The 17,797-nt window shown below is 38.4% G+C and overlaps 2 protein-coding genes and 1 non-coding gene across 5 annotated transcripts in view; 1 reads left to right on the forward strand and 2 right to left on the reverse strand.

The window, feature by feature from the left end:
- LOC117989388 (dehydrogenase/reductase SDR family member 9) overlaps positions 1-8,634 on the forward strand; it is a 46,184-nt gene extending 37,550 nt beyond the window's left edge. For all 3 annotated transcript variants that reach the window (XM_069503910.1, XM_034976743.2, XM_034976744.2), the window contains 5 exons: positions 3,258-3,462; positions 4,496-4,721; positions 5,580-5,753; positions 6,286-6,514; positions 7,305-8,634. In XM_069503910.1, the coding sequence (XP_069360011.1) occupies positions 3,292-3,462; positions 4,496-4,721; positions 5,580-5,753; positions 6,286-6,514; positions 7,305-7,527 (1,023 nt within the window). In that variant the 5' untranslated portion in view covers positions 3,258-3,291 and the 3' untranslated portion in view covers positions 7,528-8,634. The remainder of the gene's footprint in view (positions 1-3,257; positions 3,463-4,495; positions 4,722-5,579; positions 5,754-6,285; positions 6,515-7,304) is intronic.
- On the reverse strand, positions 4,807-4,877 carry TRNAG-CCC (transfer RNA glycine (anticodon CCC)). The gene has a single exon. It is a non-coding gene; the product is annotated as a tRNA-Gly (tRNA).
- Positions 8,635-10,198: 1,564 nt separating the features above from the next.
- DNaseII (deoxyribonuclease II) lies at positions 10,199-17,157 on the reverse strand. Its single transcript, XM_034976738.2, has 8 exons — positions 16,799-17,157; positions 15,069-15,243; positions 14,478-14,583; positions 13,653-13,868; positions 12,496-12,721; positions 11,978-12,160; positions 11,619-11,781; positions 10,199-11,250 (listed from the first exon to the last, which is right to left on the reverse strand). Exons 1-8 carry the CDS (start codon positions 16,918-16,920, stop codon positions 11,149-11,151), a joined length of 1,293 nt encoding a protein of 430 aa, XP_034832629.1. The 5' UTR covers positions 16,921-17,157; the 3' UTR covers positions 10,199-11,148.
- Between the last annotated feature and the right edge of the window lie 640 nt (positions 17,158-17,797).

Genomic DNA, 17,797 nt, shown 5'->3' on the forward strand with positions numbered 1-17,797 from the left:
CACAGTCTCCGCTTCCCAGTCTTCACAATCCACGGTGTTAAAACTCTTGTGTCCATCAGATTAGGATCTAATGTAAGAAAAAAAAACTATTTTTAACAACTCGAACGCTTGCAAACGATGTATCGTTTTGTTTTCATCCAGTGTTGCAGAGAGAACACATCGTTATGCTTTTATTTGCTTCATCTTGATTCTTGGATTATGATAATTAAATACTTAAATTCACTAGAGCTTATTTCGCGGACACGCTCTAGCGTAATCGCATCATAAAGAGAAACGTACCTATTTAAATTCTAATTATATTTTGCACAAAATTGTATAACTCCCCCTTTTAAGTCGGTTAAAATTAAATAGGCATACACTAGACTGATAGATCTATAACATACAAATTAATAATAGATGATGACGCAGCCTAAGATAGAGCGTACCTGTCTAGAAAAAGGCCTTTTAATTCTTCTTTTGAAGGTCTTAAAATAGTTATAGTTGCACCCTGCTAAAAGCAAGTTAATTAACAATGTCATACCTCAACCACAGTCAACCGCGACGAGTGCGCGTACTGAGTCCCTGTGAAAAAGAACCGGATGGGTTCGAAACTAGTCGGGCTAACGTCGACTAAACACATGAGTAAAGCCGAGTGTGAGACATGTACAATATCATACCTAGGTGCTACGTTTAAAAAATACCTACCTATACCTACTCACTTTGCCAAAAATGAGTTACATTGCACCCACATGCTAGTAGCTGTTAAAATAAAAACCACATTAATTCTCAGATCACATTCATTAACAAGTCATGAAAGCAAAAGGACTAGGTATAGGCTGTTTGAAATGGTGCTCTTACTAAACTCGCCGCTGGCTATCTGTAGCTACGTTATTATTACTAATATAGCAAGTTTTTCTTGCTTATTTCTAATCTCATTTATATGTAGTTTGAACATACCAACCATAACCACTCCCACATTATACATTTGCAACTTTGTGATTTGTGATGTAATTGAAATTTAATGTAACAGGGTTGGTAACTTGGTATCTTTTAACTAATAACTAACAATTTCATAGTAATAGACCGGGCTAATTCTTCTCTTTCTTTGTTTGTGAAAACTTGCGACCCGTCCGTCTGTCTTCATGACACGTGCATTTCGCTAACGCGTAGGTGCCTACTCGTAGGTATATGTTTGCAGTTGTACTCACTTCCGAAAACTCACGAACATGACGTGCACGCGATCGCGCGTGATTTTGTACAATATGCAAGCGAACCGCTCGCAAATCACTCGTGAACACGCCCATATTATAATGTTATGATGACCGTTTTGTGCACGGTTCTTGCGCGTGCGCAGGTGTGGATCAGCCTTAACAGTGGAAAAAACTATTTTAGAGTTTAGACACGCTGTTGGCTGAATAATAGGTAGCGGTGCGTAACAAAAACTAACAGTCAGTCAGAGTAAACTCTCGATTTCTTTTATACTGAAAGGACTTTCATAAAAACAACCGCAATTATTTATTGTAGAAAACAAGCGTAAGTGGTAAATTTTAAGTTGCCTTCATGCCGATTAAATTTTGCTTTCATCTTCGTTTGTTATAAACTGATTATTTATAGCGACTAGCGTTTTAGTAATTGGAAGTTGCCTTGAGGCCGATTATTGTGCTTTCATCTTCGTTTGTTATAAACTGATTTTTTATAGCGACAAGCGTTTTAGTAGGTTGGAAGTTCCCTTGAGGCCGATTATTGTGCTTTCATATTCGTTTGTTATAAACTGATTATTTATAGCGACTAGCGTTTTAGTAATTGGAAGTTGCCTTGATGCCGATTATTGTGCTTTCATCTTCGTTTGTTATAAACTGATTATTTATAGCGACTAGCGTTTTAGTAATTGGAAGTTGCCTTGAGGCCGATTATTGTGCTCTCATCTTCGTCTACAACAATATAACTTTGTAAGTTTGGGTGGGGTTTGTTATCGGTTTGGGTTGGTTTGTTGTCACCGGAAATAATGATCCGATTTAAATGACCTACACCTATGCTGAAAATTACGTGTACAAAATCACAGGAAAAAGCTACGAAGCCACTTTGATATTTAATTGATTACAGCGTAAAGCGTTTTACTAATATTTATTTATATAGTATGATTTTTTTTATTGACAACAGGTACAGAAAGAGATTTATTTTATTATATATTACAACGCGCACTTATACAAGTATTCAACGGGTAATGTGTTTTCGAAAAATAATGAGACAGATATGGTTTTGAATTATGATTTGATTATATACGTAGGTACATAGGTAGGTCCTAGGTAGGTACAATGGAAGTTGGAACCATGAACATGCATGAATACCTAAATGAAAGTTTGCATTAAATATTAAACAAAATACTTGAAGCAACAATGGTAAACCTTAAAAGACTATTGTCTGGTGACAAAACGCGACGCAAAAAGTAAAACGTACGAGCATCATTATAACTACAGCATTTCTAAAAATTATGAAAATTGGACTGCATTTACGGGAATATAAACGTCAGTTGTAAGTATGAAAATGTACAACTGATAGAGGATCCTCTTGAAAACTTAATTTACAGTGTATTAAAAATGTAAATTAAATGTTAAGACGTATTAAATTATTGTGAACAAAAGCGAGCCAGAGTCTAGGTGCGAAATGCGAATACATTTGCATGGATCATGAGAACGACATTGTCTAATGTCTACAATACTCGAGGGTTATGAATTTATGCCGGCTATTGTGCGCTTTGTTTACTAAACGCAGACGACGGATATAGCTATTGACAAACAAATAAAACAATAGTTATAGAATTTAATCCGAATGGAAAGGGAAGGGTGGCTTATGCCACAACAATCTTGAACGCCCTCGATAGGTACGTAAGGAAGTCTACCATTCATAGAGACCTGTAGAGGACAAAGACGAGTCCAATGGCTAACAACAAATCTGTTAGCACGAGCGGTCCACTCGTCACACGACCACCTACATCGCCCCGTGGCACGCTCGTCCTCCGGACAGGAAGGCTCTACCACGCGCCCTCGTCCCAAGTCGGATTGCCAAGACGGCTAGAGCCAAAATAACCAAGGAACGGAACCAATGAAATCACCGTCTTAAAGGTGTGCAATGGAAGCCGTGGAGGGACCTAAACAGCCCCGAACGGACTTCCCCAGTTCCTTCGCAGGAAATGTGTGGAACAATCTTAACAGCCTGTACTCTTAACTTTTGAGGTACCACCAAAACCTCTTCTAATAGACATTATTCTTTTGTTTCAGATAATAGTTCAAATAATGCACTCGCTATAAGACAATGGATCCTCTCACGTGGTTGTCCCTGGGGCTGCAGCTGGCGGCGCTGTGCTCCATCGTCGGCGCACTGTTGTTGTACCTGCTGAGGAAGGTACGCGTGGCCGAAGTGCTGCCCGTTGAAAGCGCGAAGACTGTGCTCGTCACCTCTGTTGATTCCGCACTCGGATTGCAGGTACTTCGTTGATTTATTTTGCTTTTTTTGATCTCTCTCCCGTCGTGTCGGATTGCCGACCCGTGACTATGGAAATGAGAGAAAAAGGGTGCATATGTGTTGTATTCACACTCGTGCACTAGATATAATAAAATCTCTTCTCAGAATGAGAAAGATGTGCGTTGGAAAACATCGTGAGGAAATCCTTGCTCTGTTGTAAACCCACGATGGGTCGACAATGATGATGATGATGATGTATGTCAGTAGGTACAAGTAATAACATATTTACGAGTACGTGCCTCGGAGAGCACGTAAATCCATCGGTCCTGCGCCCAATCTTTCTCCGATCGTGTCGAATTTCCGTCTCATCCGACTATGAGAATGAGGGCATAGACTTGTGCACATAAGATCTCCCGCGCAGGTGGCTAATCTCTATAGAGATTGAATCCAAAATTCAGTCGGGAGGACATTTTGTCTTATATCTAGCTGAATAGCTGATGCCCGCGACTTCGTCCGTGTGGATTTAGGGTTTTGAAAATCCCGTGGGAGCTCTTTCATTTTCCGGGATAAAAGGTAGCCTATGTCACTCTCTAGGTCTTTTACTATAGGTACCCATGCAAAAAATCACGTCAATCCGTTGTTCCGCTGCGACGTGATTGAAGGACAAACCAATAAACCAACAAACAAACACACTTTCGCATTTTAAAATAAGGGTACCTACTGATTTTGACTATCATGAGTCTAAAGCAGGAGTCTCAATATCTTTTAAAAAAGCATGTTACCTATATATACAGTGGAAGACTATGTAAATGATAAGAAAGCTTGGATTTGACTCGCTCCAGCAATGCACGGGGCTGCAATTTCTTGTACAGTATGGTATAATAATATTGTAAATTGATGACTTGAAAAGAGCAACCGCCGAGTTTCTTACTGGTTCTTCTCGGTAGGAACGGCATTCCGAACCAGTGCTAAATTTAACTAGTTAACGATTCAAAGCCACTTGTACTTAATAAGTCTACTTGAATAAAATAAATTCTATTCTATTCTTTCACAGATCGCAACCTACCTAAGCGGTAAAGGATGGCGTGTAATAGCCGGCTGTCGTCCCGGAGGCTTGGGGGCACGTTTGGCAGAGTCCTGGCTGCAGGCTCACGTGGCGGCCACGCCTGAGGACCAGCCGCCGCCGAGGCTGGCGACCTTAGAACTGGATGTGGCCAGAGAAGACTTGTTGGAGGAAGCGGCGCGGGCGACGGCACAGCATTTACCGGCTGGCGAACACGGTACACAAAATTCCCTCCTTCCTGTCATCGTGATTATCATCACAAAAACGTCTTAATTGTAAAAAAATGGAAAACAAAACGAGAGTGCACTGCCCGGGAATCGAACCCGGGTCGCAAGAATGGGAATCTTGCATGATACCACTACACCAGCAGTGCTTGCTGATATCAGCTAAAATTTAACTACACTAAGTAGAACTATAAATTAAAAAAATTACCTATAAAAATATAGGTAGAATAAATAATACCAACAAAATCGATTAAAATAACGAAATCAACGAATGTGTAATTTGAGTATCACTTAGTGTTTAAAATGAATACCTAATATGTGATGCCTAGTGCCATCTATCGAACCCTGTACAAGTTAGTACATATTATTATAAACACGAAGGGACTACTTTAGGACCACGATAAGTTATCTCGACGAACAAAATTGTGACTCATGTACCTAGAAGCCACTCTTCTTGACCAACATGCATATTATATAAATCGAGGATTAAACAAAAATATATTTTTCTACTATTAGAGCACAAAATAAATATTATTAGTTTAGTTAAGTCTAGTAAATAATTTTGATTCCAAGATTTTACAGTTATTAGATTTATAGATATTGATACAGAGGTGCGGATCGAACCCTCGACCTCCGATTAGGAGGCGGACGTCATAACCACTAGGCTAGAGGCATTAGGTTGATAGGTACCTAGTTGATAGTTAACAGATTCTTACTTATCCACCTAAGTAGGAACTTTTATAGGTGGCGGATATGTCCTGGGCTTGACGTTTTGTACGATTTCACCTAGCTACCTAATTATTATTATTATAGGATCCTAAGTGGTTATAAATTATTTTGAATTGACCCAGGTGTATGGGCAGTCATCAACACTGCGGGGAGCAGCGGGCGCGGCGGTGCAACTTGTTGGGAGAGCGCGCTTAAGAGCAACGTGCTCGGAGCGCTGCGAGTCGCTCGATCCTTCTCGCCGATGCTGGCCGCGGCTGCCTCCGACCATCCTTATGCTGGACGACTATTTTACATTGGTGAGATTTTGTTGCGGCAGTCTGACCACGTAATGAAACACCCGAGCCGTACCACGTATGCACACTCACTTATTGAATCAAATTATTGACCTTTTCACGGTCCATTTTCTTAACCAGACAGGTATGAGGTGCTACATATTCAGAGATAGCGGACATAGGTTTTTGTCCCAATAAATGAAAGAGTTCCCACGGAAACGTGATGTAGGTATTTCTTAAAAAAAAATGTAAATTAAAGAACTATTGTAGGGCGAGACATTTTAACCATTAGGATATTTACTTCTTCTTTCCCGCTACTTATCTCCTTTCCTACTAATAGATGATACAGACTACAGTAATTATACAACGTAGTAATCTACGTTGTATAACTGTAGTCTGTACTCATCTATTTTGTGCTAATAAGTACCTTCACATACAGACAGATATACTAGGTATAGACAAGGAAGTAGACAGATATGCCTACTAGGTTTCCGTGTCACTTCATCAAATTATAAAGTAAAGCGCAAGCACATCTACTTCCTTCCTTTCTATGCAGGACTCACATCAGATACCGCATGCGACAGCCTCAGCCGGCCAGACGCGGAGTGCGAAGGCAGTGCAGGCGCGGCCGCGGTCAGGTGGGGGACATGGGGAGCGGCGCGAGCGTTGCGCGCCTCGCTGCGGGCGCGAAGACTTCATGTAGTATTGCTGCATGCACCGGACCTGTCTGCTGCAGAGATATACGCACCGCCCGTGCAACTCACACCGCCTAGCCAACCGTCCAGGTATTTCATACATCCTATTGCTAAACGAAACATCGTGTGGAGAATCTACCAGGAAATACGCTGACAGCGAAGATAGTGCAGACGCGGCTGTGGTTAAAGGTTAGGTGGGGAGCGGCGTGACCGTAGCGCGCCACGCAAGGAGTAGGTATGGCTGAATGCGTCGGACCTGTCTGCTGCAGAGATATACGACCTGCCCGCGCCCGTGCGATTCACACCGTAGCCAGCCGTCCAGGTATTTCAAGCTAAACGAAACTTTTTTGATGAGGAGATGAGGTTTGAGATGTCAGACCACGAGAAGAGCGAAGTCAGTGCGGCTGCTGCGCACGTCCATTACCATACCATGTAGATACAATAATATATCACAGGTGGTTAAGCAATGGCTAAAAGAACAGCTGTGGCCTATTTATGGTACGATTACACCTACCGAGTAGTGAAGCGAGATAGTAAAATGTCACTCGGCCGAGACAGTGATGTGGTGGCCGTTTATACGTATTTCAAAATTGCGCCGAACACTCCTAGGTAAGTGTTTATACCAACCGAGCACTCGGCCGAGGACACTGACTCGCCACTGTACTCGTTAGGTGTAATCGACAATCGTACCATTAGGAATACTTCTGCTTAAGAGTTAAGACTAACTTCATATCAGATACCTAGGTGTACATCCAGGTAGTAAGTAATAAAAAATATACTGCTGTTGGACAGAGAAATAGATATAATTATTGCCAATTGTCATCAAATAAACTGCGACTGTACATACTCGTTTTTAATAATTGTTGTCATCTCCTTACAGTCGGCCAGAAACCCCAAGTTCAGAAGTGAGCTCGTCATCGACAGCCACATGCGCAGTGACCATGCCCGGAGAAGCAGCTGAATACAGTGCAAAGGTGTTGCCCACGAGCGCTTTGAAGGTCTTAGAGGAAGCCCTTACGTCACCTTCGCCGAGAGACTCCTACTATTTGAAGATTAAGCAAGATTCTTGGTTTACGAGAATGCCCTCTTTGAGAGCACATTAATTTTCGGTTAGGTACTTTTTTAATATTCTCTATCGCTAAAGTTGAAAATTTTTCTGAATCACAGTTTAGATAAAACCATTTTCAACGTGTTCAAGACAAGTCAAATTATTATTGGGTATTTAAAAGTATATTAAGATCCTGTAAATACATTTATTATTAATTTTAAGACAATATTGATTTTTTATACGTGTACGTAATCGGAACTTAATGATATTAACTATAGTCTCTATTTTTAACTGTTGAAAGAAAAAGTAACATTATATAGCGGACAAAATGCTTTATTTGTAACTGCCACACTGATGAAAATCTTAATATAATTTTATTTATAAAATATATTTATCCAAAGAGACACCTAAACACTTACCTAACTGAAATAACTAAGTTATGCACATTTTCATTTGCTTAAAAGTTTTATTGCTATATTATAAATGTTTATGTATTTTAAACTATATTCTATTATTTAAGGTTAGTATCGCGACCTGCTGATCCCTCATCGAAGGCACGGGATAGTAGATGTATGTGCCAAATTCTGTGTAAGTACTGACTTGTTTAGATCAAAGTCATTTGTAAAGTCAGTACTGTTCGACTTGGCGATTGTGATGGAGTGATCACATTACGATTTCATTTCAGGCAACTTTTGCTTTAAGCTATCGATTTAATGTTCTCGAATCACAGTGCCAATTATATACATTGGTTTATTAGGAAGTTAGTGAAGGATATAAGGCGAAGAGATGAGACATCGCACAATCATTGATAGACATAGATATTGATGAACGACAGAAAGATTAATCTAATGATCCAAGTAAGTAATCGGTACGACTAGTGACTAAGTATTTTTCAACAATTAGCTCAGTCTGTTGTGACTGTAACAATTTAAGGAAAAAAGAATATTGTAACTGAGCTCGAAATTACTGGGTAGGTATTTGTCTCATTTCTTCGTTGAATCTTGGGTGCCTTCACCAGTGACATATTTTATCAGTCATGTTTATAGGTTTCATTAACTTGTGCGTTTGTAACGGTTGGTGGCATTAATGTTAGCAGTTAATGATCAACCATATAAACACTCGTGTAAATAATGTTTGTGTTAATAAAACATTTCTCATATTATTGGCTTCTTTTATTTCATGACTAATACAATTCCACGCGGAAAATACTAACCAGAGATGTACCTCCACAAAATTTAAAAACATAATATAAAATACTAGCTGCCCTGGCGAACTTCGTACCGCCTAACAGTTGATTCTTTTTCAGGATTTTTTTAAAATTTTAGAGTAAGAACCATCCATACTTCAAGGAATATTATGAAAAAAGAATTAGCGAAATCGGTTCAGCTGTTTTCGAGATTTGCGATGAGCAACACATTTTGCGATTCATTTTTGTATAGAGAAGATTTAAGTTGTTTCAATAGTCTATTTAAAATAGATTCAGTGTTATAGCCATTAAGAAGTAATGCTGTACAAAACAACGAACTTCGGGGTGGATTTTTTAAAAAATTATCGACGATGAATTTTATTCAAAAGTGATTTTATCTACAAGTTTTTAAAATTAATAAATTGTTCTAAAGAAAAGAAACGTGTATCGTTTCTTTTTAGATTTAGATTAGTAATCATGATTAAAATTGCGATCACATTGTAACTAAACCCCGGTTTCCACTTAAGCGGAGCGGGGAGATGTGTTCAATCGACCAATCAGATTTATAGACTAGCTCTTGGCTGCAATCAAACTTCTAAATAGATAACTTGCAAAAATTATCATAATAATCATAATCATTAATTTATTTTGCTTAGATATGGTAGGTACATGTATATTATTTACATGGGGTCTTAAAAATTAGGTAATCACATATCCTGCCTATCACATAAAATCTGATTAGTCTACTGAACAATCTCCGGTCCGCTCCGCTTAGGTGGAAACCGGGCCCGGAGCTATTTTGCCAAAAATTTAAACCAATTCAAAGAATTGCAATTATGTCACTAATTAGTATCTTAGCTAGTGCCGTTGTTCATTTACTTCAGGATGTGTTTTACGCATTTACGTATTAGCAACTGACTTTGAAATGAAAGAAGAAACCACTTTGTTTAAAAGAAAAATAGAAAGGAAAGTAAAATTTTCTTTTGTAAATTGTGTCACATCACTTGACCAGGGTTGGTTATCATGGCGCTTATTCCACTTGAGCATTAAAGCCAAAATGCCTCAAGCAGAAAAATCGCCGGAATAAAAGTTTAGTACGCCTTTATATGCCTCACATGATACAGTTCTGTATCATGTGAGGCACAAATATTTATATCTAGTTACCACTCAACAGGGGAATTGTCATTGTCTCTACAATGTAAGTTGATATAGCCCCATCCTTGCGTTTCCAAGTACAAACAGAAGGAAATTTAAGCAGACTAAGAATAAAATATTTCTTTTTACACTTATCATGAATAAAGGCACTTTAACGTTGGCATCGAATAGCAAAGAAATCAGGAAACGACTTACATGCAATACTCATAATATAGAAAAACTTATGTTCGATAAGAAATGTTATGAAATTATATTCTTCTTCTTCTTAATTTGCTTTATGGCTTTCAGTAGTGCCACACCGAGCACAATGCACTTCGCCAATGTCACGTAGAATGGAAGAGCCACAGAGGGGACAGTTTAAAAATGAAATTATATTACTTACTAGTAGTAGTAAAAAATTTACTTAGCGGAAAATGGTTTATGTATAAGTATATAAAGCGTAGGTACTCGTACAGAGTTAAATTGTAAGAAAAGATAAGTGTACAAATAAAAATAAATAGCTAAATTGTATCTAATAAAATTTATTTAACTCAATCTTTTTAATTGTACATACAAATACACAAGAAATACTTACATATTAGCATAATATTAATAACCCTCCTTTGGGCTTCCCCGCAGTCGGGTAAAAATGAGAATAAGAATAATTTATTTTGAATGAATTTAGAATTTATAAGGCCGTATTAAATCAGACCGTAACTATACTTATTTCATTATATTCTTGAGCAAATTAATGATGATGATGATGATGACTTTAATATCGACAAAATTAATTGCAATGATTTACTTATTTAATTAAATATTCACAAGCCTATCAAGGTAAGGCAACGTAGATAAATATCCGACAGTAATTTTATTTACATCATACTATTTATGTCTATTTACACTATACATTATGCACTTACTTAATAATTACTTAAATATTTACACTCAATTGATAATTTTTCCATTCATTAAACAGTATGTAAGAAAAAATCGATCAAGTGCGAGCCGGACACGAAAGGTTCCGTATCATCGCAAAAGAAAATAATTATTAATTTTTTTAATTTTCATGGTGACCATTTGAAAAATTTATTATTTGTTGTTACAGCAGCGGCCATATATGATACCACATTTTGTGTAAATTTCAACTCTACCTATTACGGGTTATGAGATATTGCCCGCTGACAGACAACCGACGGATGGACGGGCGGAGGGACAGTGGAGGCTTAATAATAGGGTCCCATTGGCGTCCCTTCGTGTACGGAACCCTAGAAAATATAGAACATTTTTAAAGTAGTAGTTAGTAATACTAAAAATCACAGTGTTGTTCGTCCAAAATTGTCTCTAAGCACTGAATCAGTTACACGACTGAACGGATTCTATGAGATGCGCGAAGTTACCCCACAGTATCGGGCCAGACGTACACACCGTGCCTCCACCGCGGGATTCCTGTGGTAACTAGAATAAACATAAAATATATATTAAATATTGTGCCGAGAAAACGATAAGGAACTCGCAAGGACGTGAATAATTCCAATGCTAGTTGGCTGTTCGATACACAAACAAGAGTAAATTCCTCCCGCCCGTAACTCGCACCCTGTTTCTTGCTGGGGAAAATGAAGTTATTGCACTGTCTTAGTCAATTGTTAAATCGCCGGTATATATAGTATGGTCGCCTTTCGTCACATCATGACAACATAATTTCTGTATCTTTAAAACTAACAATCCTAGGCAAAAATCGGGCGTTGCAAGTATGAAAATAAAAAACTGTATTAATTTCGGGACATTGCTACGATAATATCTATGGTGTTTGTGGTAAAACTCACTGCTCTATTGATGTCTCCAACGCACACCCAGTAGTCAGCGACCTTCGTGTCTTGGCTGTTGTGCATCTTGTGCGCGACGGCCACGGTCCACTTCGAATGGTCGTGGTGGGATGTAAACGACATCTTGGCTATTGGAAATTTTAGCCTTTCTATGTTGCGCACTCTGAAAATCGATTTCATATTTGAATGATTGACTTATCAGTGTCCGACCGAAGGTCCATTTCTGGCCGAAGCCGATTAATCGGCTATTGCCACAACCTTTGGTCGCAGCCGAAGGTTTAATAACCCTAAGAAGTTCAGTTCAAGATTTGCCAACTAAAACTACATAACCCGTATTATAGTAATTAACTTCCACTCACTGAAAGTTTCTGGAACATTCCGAGTCTAAGGTCCCTGGTCCGTTGGTCCAGGATTCGACGAGCAAATCTGATTGTAGGACTTCCGCCACCAGTCCGCTGTACAAATCGTCGTTAAACATAGCGCTTTTGGCAAACGAGAGGAACTTGCGACCGACCAATGATTCGAAACTTTCTATGTGGTACCTGAAATATTAATCAAATATATACCTTAAAATCTAAATTATAGAGTATATATTCATATACTCATGTTTATTTTATAAATATATTGGTATTATACATATTATTTAATATATTTATTAGTGGTTTATGTATTAGTATGTAGCAGTTATTTGACTGTATGTATATTATAATTAATTATATTACACACCACCTGCAATCTTTTTTGCTCATATTCTCCTATTCTTAAGGTTGCCTAGTAGAGATCGCTAATTAGCGATAAGGCCGGCTTTTGTATCCTCCTTCAAAACAACTGCGGTACAAATAAAGTGGTAATAATAAAGAAGAGCAGTGATACTTACCAAGGCGCTGCATCTATCGTTTTATTCTTCACTACGTCCACCAAATTGGGCAGTTCACCGTCGAACTCCTGCGGTATATGATGGTATACGATCCTAGGCTCGTTATACTTCAGCTGTGTAGCGATCTGGTTCAACGTGGACGTTTGTACGGACACGCAGAGGAATGTTTGCCCGTACTTAGTGCCAGTTGTTGGGTAGTTGTATGAACTCACGTTCAAACCGTGTACTGGAAAGTATTGACAAAATTACTGATACAGAACTTCGTAACTGCCACGTTCTTAAGTTTGCGTTAGCTATGGTTTTTTCAAATCAGCATCACAGCTATATAACTGCGTTCACTTATCGCCAAGTTCGAACTTCTGGTCCAGTAGCTTGCTATAGGTACATTTTTTATTTTTTTTATTTTTTCAGATACAAGTTAGCCATTGACTGCAATCTGATCCGGTGGTAAGTGATGATGCAGTATAAGATGAAAGCGGGCTAACCTGGAAGGGGTTTGGCAGTATTTTTATTAAACCCATGCCCCTTTGGTTTCTACACGGCATCATACCGGAACGTTAATCGCTTGGCAGCACGGCTTTGGCGGTAGGGTGGTAACTAGTCACGGCCGAAGCCTCTCACCAGACCAGGCCAAAAATTTAGAAATTATAAAATTCCAAACCCCTGCCAGGAATCGAACCCGGGTTTATTAAAATCTAAGCGATTCTTTACAGGCGCGATGTGCATTGAAGGCTCGACCATAGATAAGATACTACCAGCTTGACTGTAACAGTAGGATCTTCCTCTGAGCGGGTGTTACGCCCGGGGCCCAGCTGGTCCGAGCATTGTATCTATAGGCTTCTGGGGTTAAATCTTAGCGTGATCCAGGCATCATTTTCTTTATTCATATCAGATTGTTTCAGCTCATTGTAAGTAAAAGGGATGAAAGAAATCAAGGCCCGTAAAGACTTGAGCTTGATAGAGCCTGTAAGAAGACACCACAACTACAACAATTACAGATTGAAGATATCTGTGGTGCCATCTAGTGAGATCGTTGTAAGTTGCTTTCCGCAATACAAACCTAGCGTGATTTATGTACCTATGATTCTTTCGTATGAGTGTGAGAACTGAGAAGGCGACATCTATTGTCAACATGTGGCGACCACCACAATACTTACTGTCCGGTATTGGGGGAAACCTCGGCACAGAATGCACTAGCCACAAGGAGGTAAACTTGTCCCCCAGTATAACGCCCTTCGTGTGCCCACTCTCGACCCTCGTCTTCATAAACTTGGAGTGCATCTTACACATTTCTGCCAGATCGTAGTCGTCGTAGTACTTATCGCCAAGCTTGAACTTCTTGAATCTTCTCATGCTTGCCTGTTTCATTTGACCTGAAATCAAATTGGGAAATCATACTATTAAAATTCTTCGTCATGTCATCGACAACATAGACGTCCACTCCTGGACATAGGTCTTTTGCAGAAACTTCTACACGCCACAGTTTTGCGCCGCCTGAATCCAGCGGTACCTTGCGACTCGTTTGATGTTGTCTGTCCACCTAGTGGGGGTCTGCCAACGTTGCGCTTTCCGATGGAGGTCGCCGATTCCGATTGTGCAACAAGGTGCTAGACCTTGGGACTTCAACATACTTTATAAATTGTATATACAAGCAATGATGCATATTTCAAGAAAAATTTTAGGAAATCCATCAACTCACTGAAGCAGCGAAGGGGTGACCAAGTTTTATGTAATTAGTCTGCCACGCTGGGCAAGTGTGAATTGGCAGACTTCACACATCCTTAAGAACATTATGGATAAGTCTCAGGTGTACAGGTTTCCTCACGATGTTTTCCTTCACCTTAGAGCAAGTGATATTTAATTGCTCCAAATGCACATAACTTCGAAAAGGAGCTGTATGCCCGGGATCAAACCCCTAACCACCAGAATAGAAGGAGAACGTCTTAATCACTAGGCTATGCTGTAAAAGTAGGCATAGATACCTTTTTTACTTTTTGAGTACATTTCAGCAACAGACTGCAATAAATCTGGTTGATGTTCGGCTGCTGGAGGCTGGTCATTGTACACTAGAGATATTGTATTTTTATCCTGAAAATAAAATAACTTCTTAAGTATGTACCTATATTGCATACCTTTAAATTTCTAAAGTGAAGTGTGGATTTTTTATTTTTGAATCGACATGATTTTTTGCATGGGTATAGTTAAAGATCTGAAGAATGGCATAGGCTACTTTATATCCAGGGAAATCAAAGAATTCCCACGGGATTTTTAAAAATCTAAATCCACGCGTACGAAGTCGCGGGCATCAGCTAGTTGATAATAATATTTATTTATTCAATACTACCTAAGAATGTTTTAAAATGGTTCCATTGTTTATTTTATCTAAATGTAATATTTGAACTTTAAAGGTGGATCCACACGCGTGAGAGCCGTGCACAGATTAAGATTTTAAAGTATCTGATAGAGGGTTTTATTTTATACTAAGTACCCTCAAGATGTACATTATTTTAATTCTTAGTACGATTAAATAAAATTATAGTTATTAAGTAATAAAGTTCTTTAATTACTTTTACCTGATACAATGGTGCCAATGTTCTCCCGACCATAGAACGAGGATCACTTATCGCCAGATCTGACATTATCCAACCCCCTCTCAACTTGGATGGAGTGAGGTGCATGTATGCCACTCCTCTTCTCACAAGGGGGTTTAAATGATTCCTTTCTCTGGGCAACTTGTACACATAGAACCTAAAATATTTTAATAAGTTCAAAGAATACATAATATTTGTTCTACAAAATTTCATATTTCTAGGATTAGTTATATTTACTAACTAAAGAAATAAGCTACATCAATCATAATACCTACATAACTTTTTAATAAAATTTAAGACCCAAACTATATCCATACCTACTAATGTTATAGATGCGAAAATATGTCTGTTTGTCTCATAGCTTTTAGCAGTGCATCCGTTTAACCGATTTATTATAAGTGTGTTTGTTTATTGGTTTGTCCTTCAATCACGTCTCAATGGAGCAACAAATTGTATAGTTTGAGACTTGGAGAGTGATATAGGCTACTTTTTATCCCAGAAAATCAATGAGTTCCCACAAGATTTTTGATTGTCTAAATCCATACGAACGAAGTTGCGGACATCATCTACTGTATAACAAAAATACTTTGGGTACTTAAATACCAGAATATGTATGTTTATTTGTGGTAATTTGTCAATTCTTATGCAGCATATTCTGTAGCATATGAACTTATTGTGATATAATATGTACAGCTAAGCCTAGTTTTTACAAATTATAATTGAAATTGTGTGAACTTTCATTGCTTATGCTACATGTAATTAGTATTAAAGTATCATCATGCAGATTGCAGAGTTTATTAATATAAAAGAGCAAATAAATAAAAGAAAGATTAAGTGTAATAAGGAAAACCACATAGGTTCAAACCTTTGTTCAATAATGAACGATGAATCATTAATGACCCAATACATTACAATACACTAAGATGATATATAGTTTCTAGACAATTAGGTAGTTTTGATACTTTTGGATGGCCCTGGTGCGTTGGTGAGCACTGTCTGGCCTTCTAAGTCAGCTGTTAGAGCCTGCTACCACCCTACTGGCAAAGCCATACCTAAAACTATAGTATGCAACAGGTTGAGATGGCAATCGGGGTAGGGATGCCCTCCACAGCTCCCGCGGTAACCCAGTGCAGGCGAGCGCGGGCGTGCGGGTGTCCCCCTCCCCGCCTCATACCCCGATTGCCATCTCGACCTGTCACAAACTATACCATACCTATTCCAGGTTAGCTTACTTCCATCTTAGACTACATCATAAGCACAAAGTGAGATTGCAGTTGAAGACTAATTGATATTTAAATAAAAAGGTGTTATAAGTTTAGCGTGTAATTGCAGAGAACCTCTGTGGCATCGTAGCTCTCAAAATAGATTAACCCATTTCAACGTGGTTTCCTGTATTCGAAAGCCTATAACCGAGATGGTTCTTAGCTATATTTGAGAATCTGTCAACCGTTTGAGGATAATCAGTTGTTATCTCACCCGCTGTAGGGACTAGGGATCTCAGTTATCTAATTAATATTAAAAAAATTAATTTACACTTGTTTTGAAATCGGTTAAAAACTTAAAACCAATTGCTGTGATCTGGGTTATTATTATTTGAGAGTTAAAAAAATATCTACCTACCTAACTATAAATAGTTTATAGTTAGGTACTTATTTATTAATTATTTAAAAAGTTATTAAAAAAAATTAAAAGCAGGTAGGTAAAATACTTACCAGTCAACGGCTTCACCTTTTTCATTCCTGCACTGTGGTGTTAAACATGAACAAAAGGAAAAAAATAACACGCAAATTATAAACTTTGTAGTGCAGTACCCCAACAAACGTGCTTGCTCCATCCTTATGGCCAGCCAAGTACAAGGTTGCACAGGAAACTCAGATTGCTTTTGTTTATAAATTATGATGTCATGCAGTTCATTCGAACATTTGGAGCTCCAAAACAATTATAAAAGTTTACACAACATTGTCATTTGTTTTCTTTAAATACAATGTTAAATCACAATTGTTAAAAACTATGAGCAATGGACATGGCCCGAATTTTGTTTTGAATATTGAGTTTTTCTTTTGTTTTGTTTGTAAAGTGTAAACACTGCTAAATATTTTCGAGTGAAGTCACAGAGATAGAGAAGGGTGACCGATCAATTGACAAAAAACAAATGACAAAGTTTCATTTCCCAAACAAATTTTGGCAAAATTATGAATCGTTTTATGATCGTTATAAAACTTATGTTTCCTTCTACAAATAATTCACTTGATAAAACAAATTACCAGACAAATTGTTATTTCATAAAATATCATTTGACAAACAATTGATTTCTTTAATCGTGTTAATTAGTAAAACAACATATCGCACTTTTTTTTTGATAAAATGAATTGTTTGATAAAATGAACTGTTTGATAAATACTTTAAGAATTCACCAAATCTTTTATATGTCGACCGGGCCGACGGAAGAGACCGTTTACTATATTGGGGGGTCTCTTTCCACGGGGGGTCTCTTCGCGGGGCTCCGTCGACGAGCCCCGGTCGACGAGAAGAGACCACCACTATGGTGGGGGGTCTCTTACCTCCCTCCCGCTCCCACCATTAAGAGCGAGCGAAGCGAGCTCGGGACTTGAGGCACTCCGACTTGGAACGGTTAGGTTAGAAGGGGATGGCGGGGTCTGTAAGACCCCGCCATCCCCTTCGTGGGTTATTTCTTTTTTTACTCCGTCGAC

This window comes from Maniola hyperantus, chromosome 16 (genome assembly GCF_902806685.2).
Source record: "Maniola hyperantus chromosome 16, iAphHyp1.2, whole genome shotgun sequence".
NCBI classification, from domain to species: Eukaryota; Metazoa; Arthropoda; class Insecta; order Lepidoptera; family Nymphalidae; genus Maniola; species Maniola hyperantus.

Coding starts and splice junctions, on each gene's coding strand:
- DNaseII (XM_034976738.2), bottom strand. CDS start 16,920: ATGGAGCAAGCACGTTTGTTGGGGTACTGCACTACAAAGTTTATAATT. Junction 13,869..14,477: donor GTACTCAAAAAGTAAAAAAG/GTATCTATGCCT, acceptor ATTTGATTTCAG/GTCAAATGAAACAGGCAAGC. Junction 11,251..11,618: donor TTGGAGACATCAATAGAGCA/GTGAGTTTTACC, acceptor TGTTTATTCTAG/TTACCACAGGAATCCCGCGG.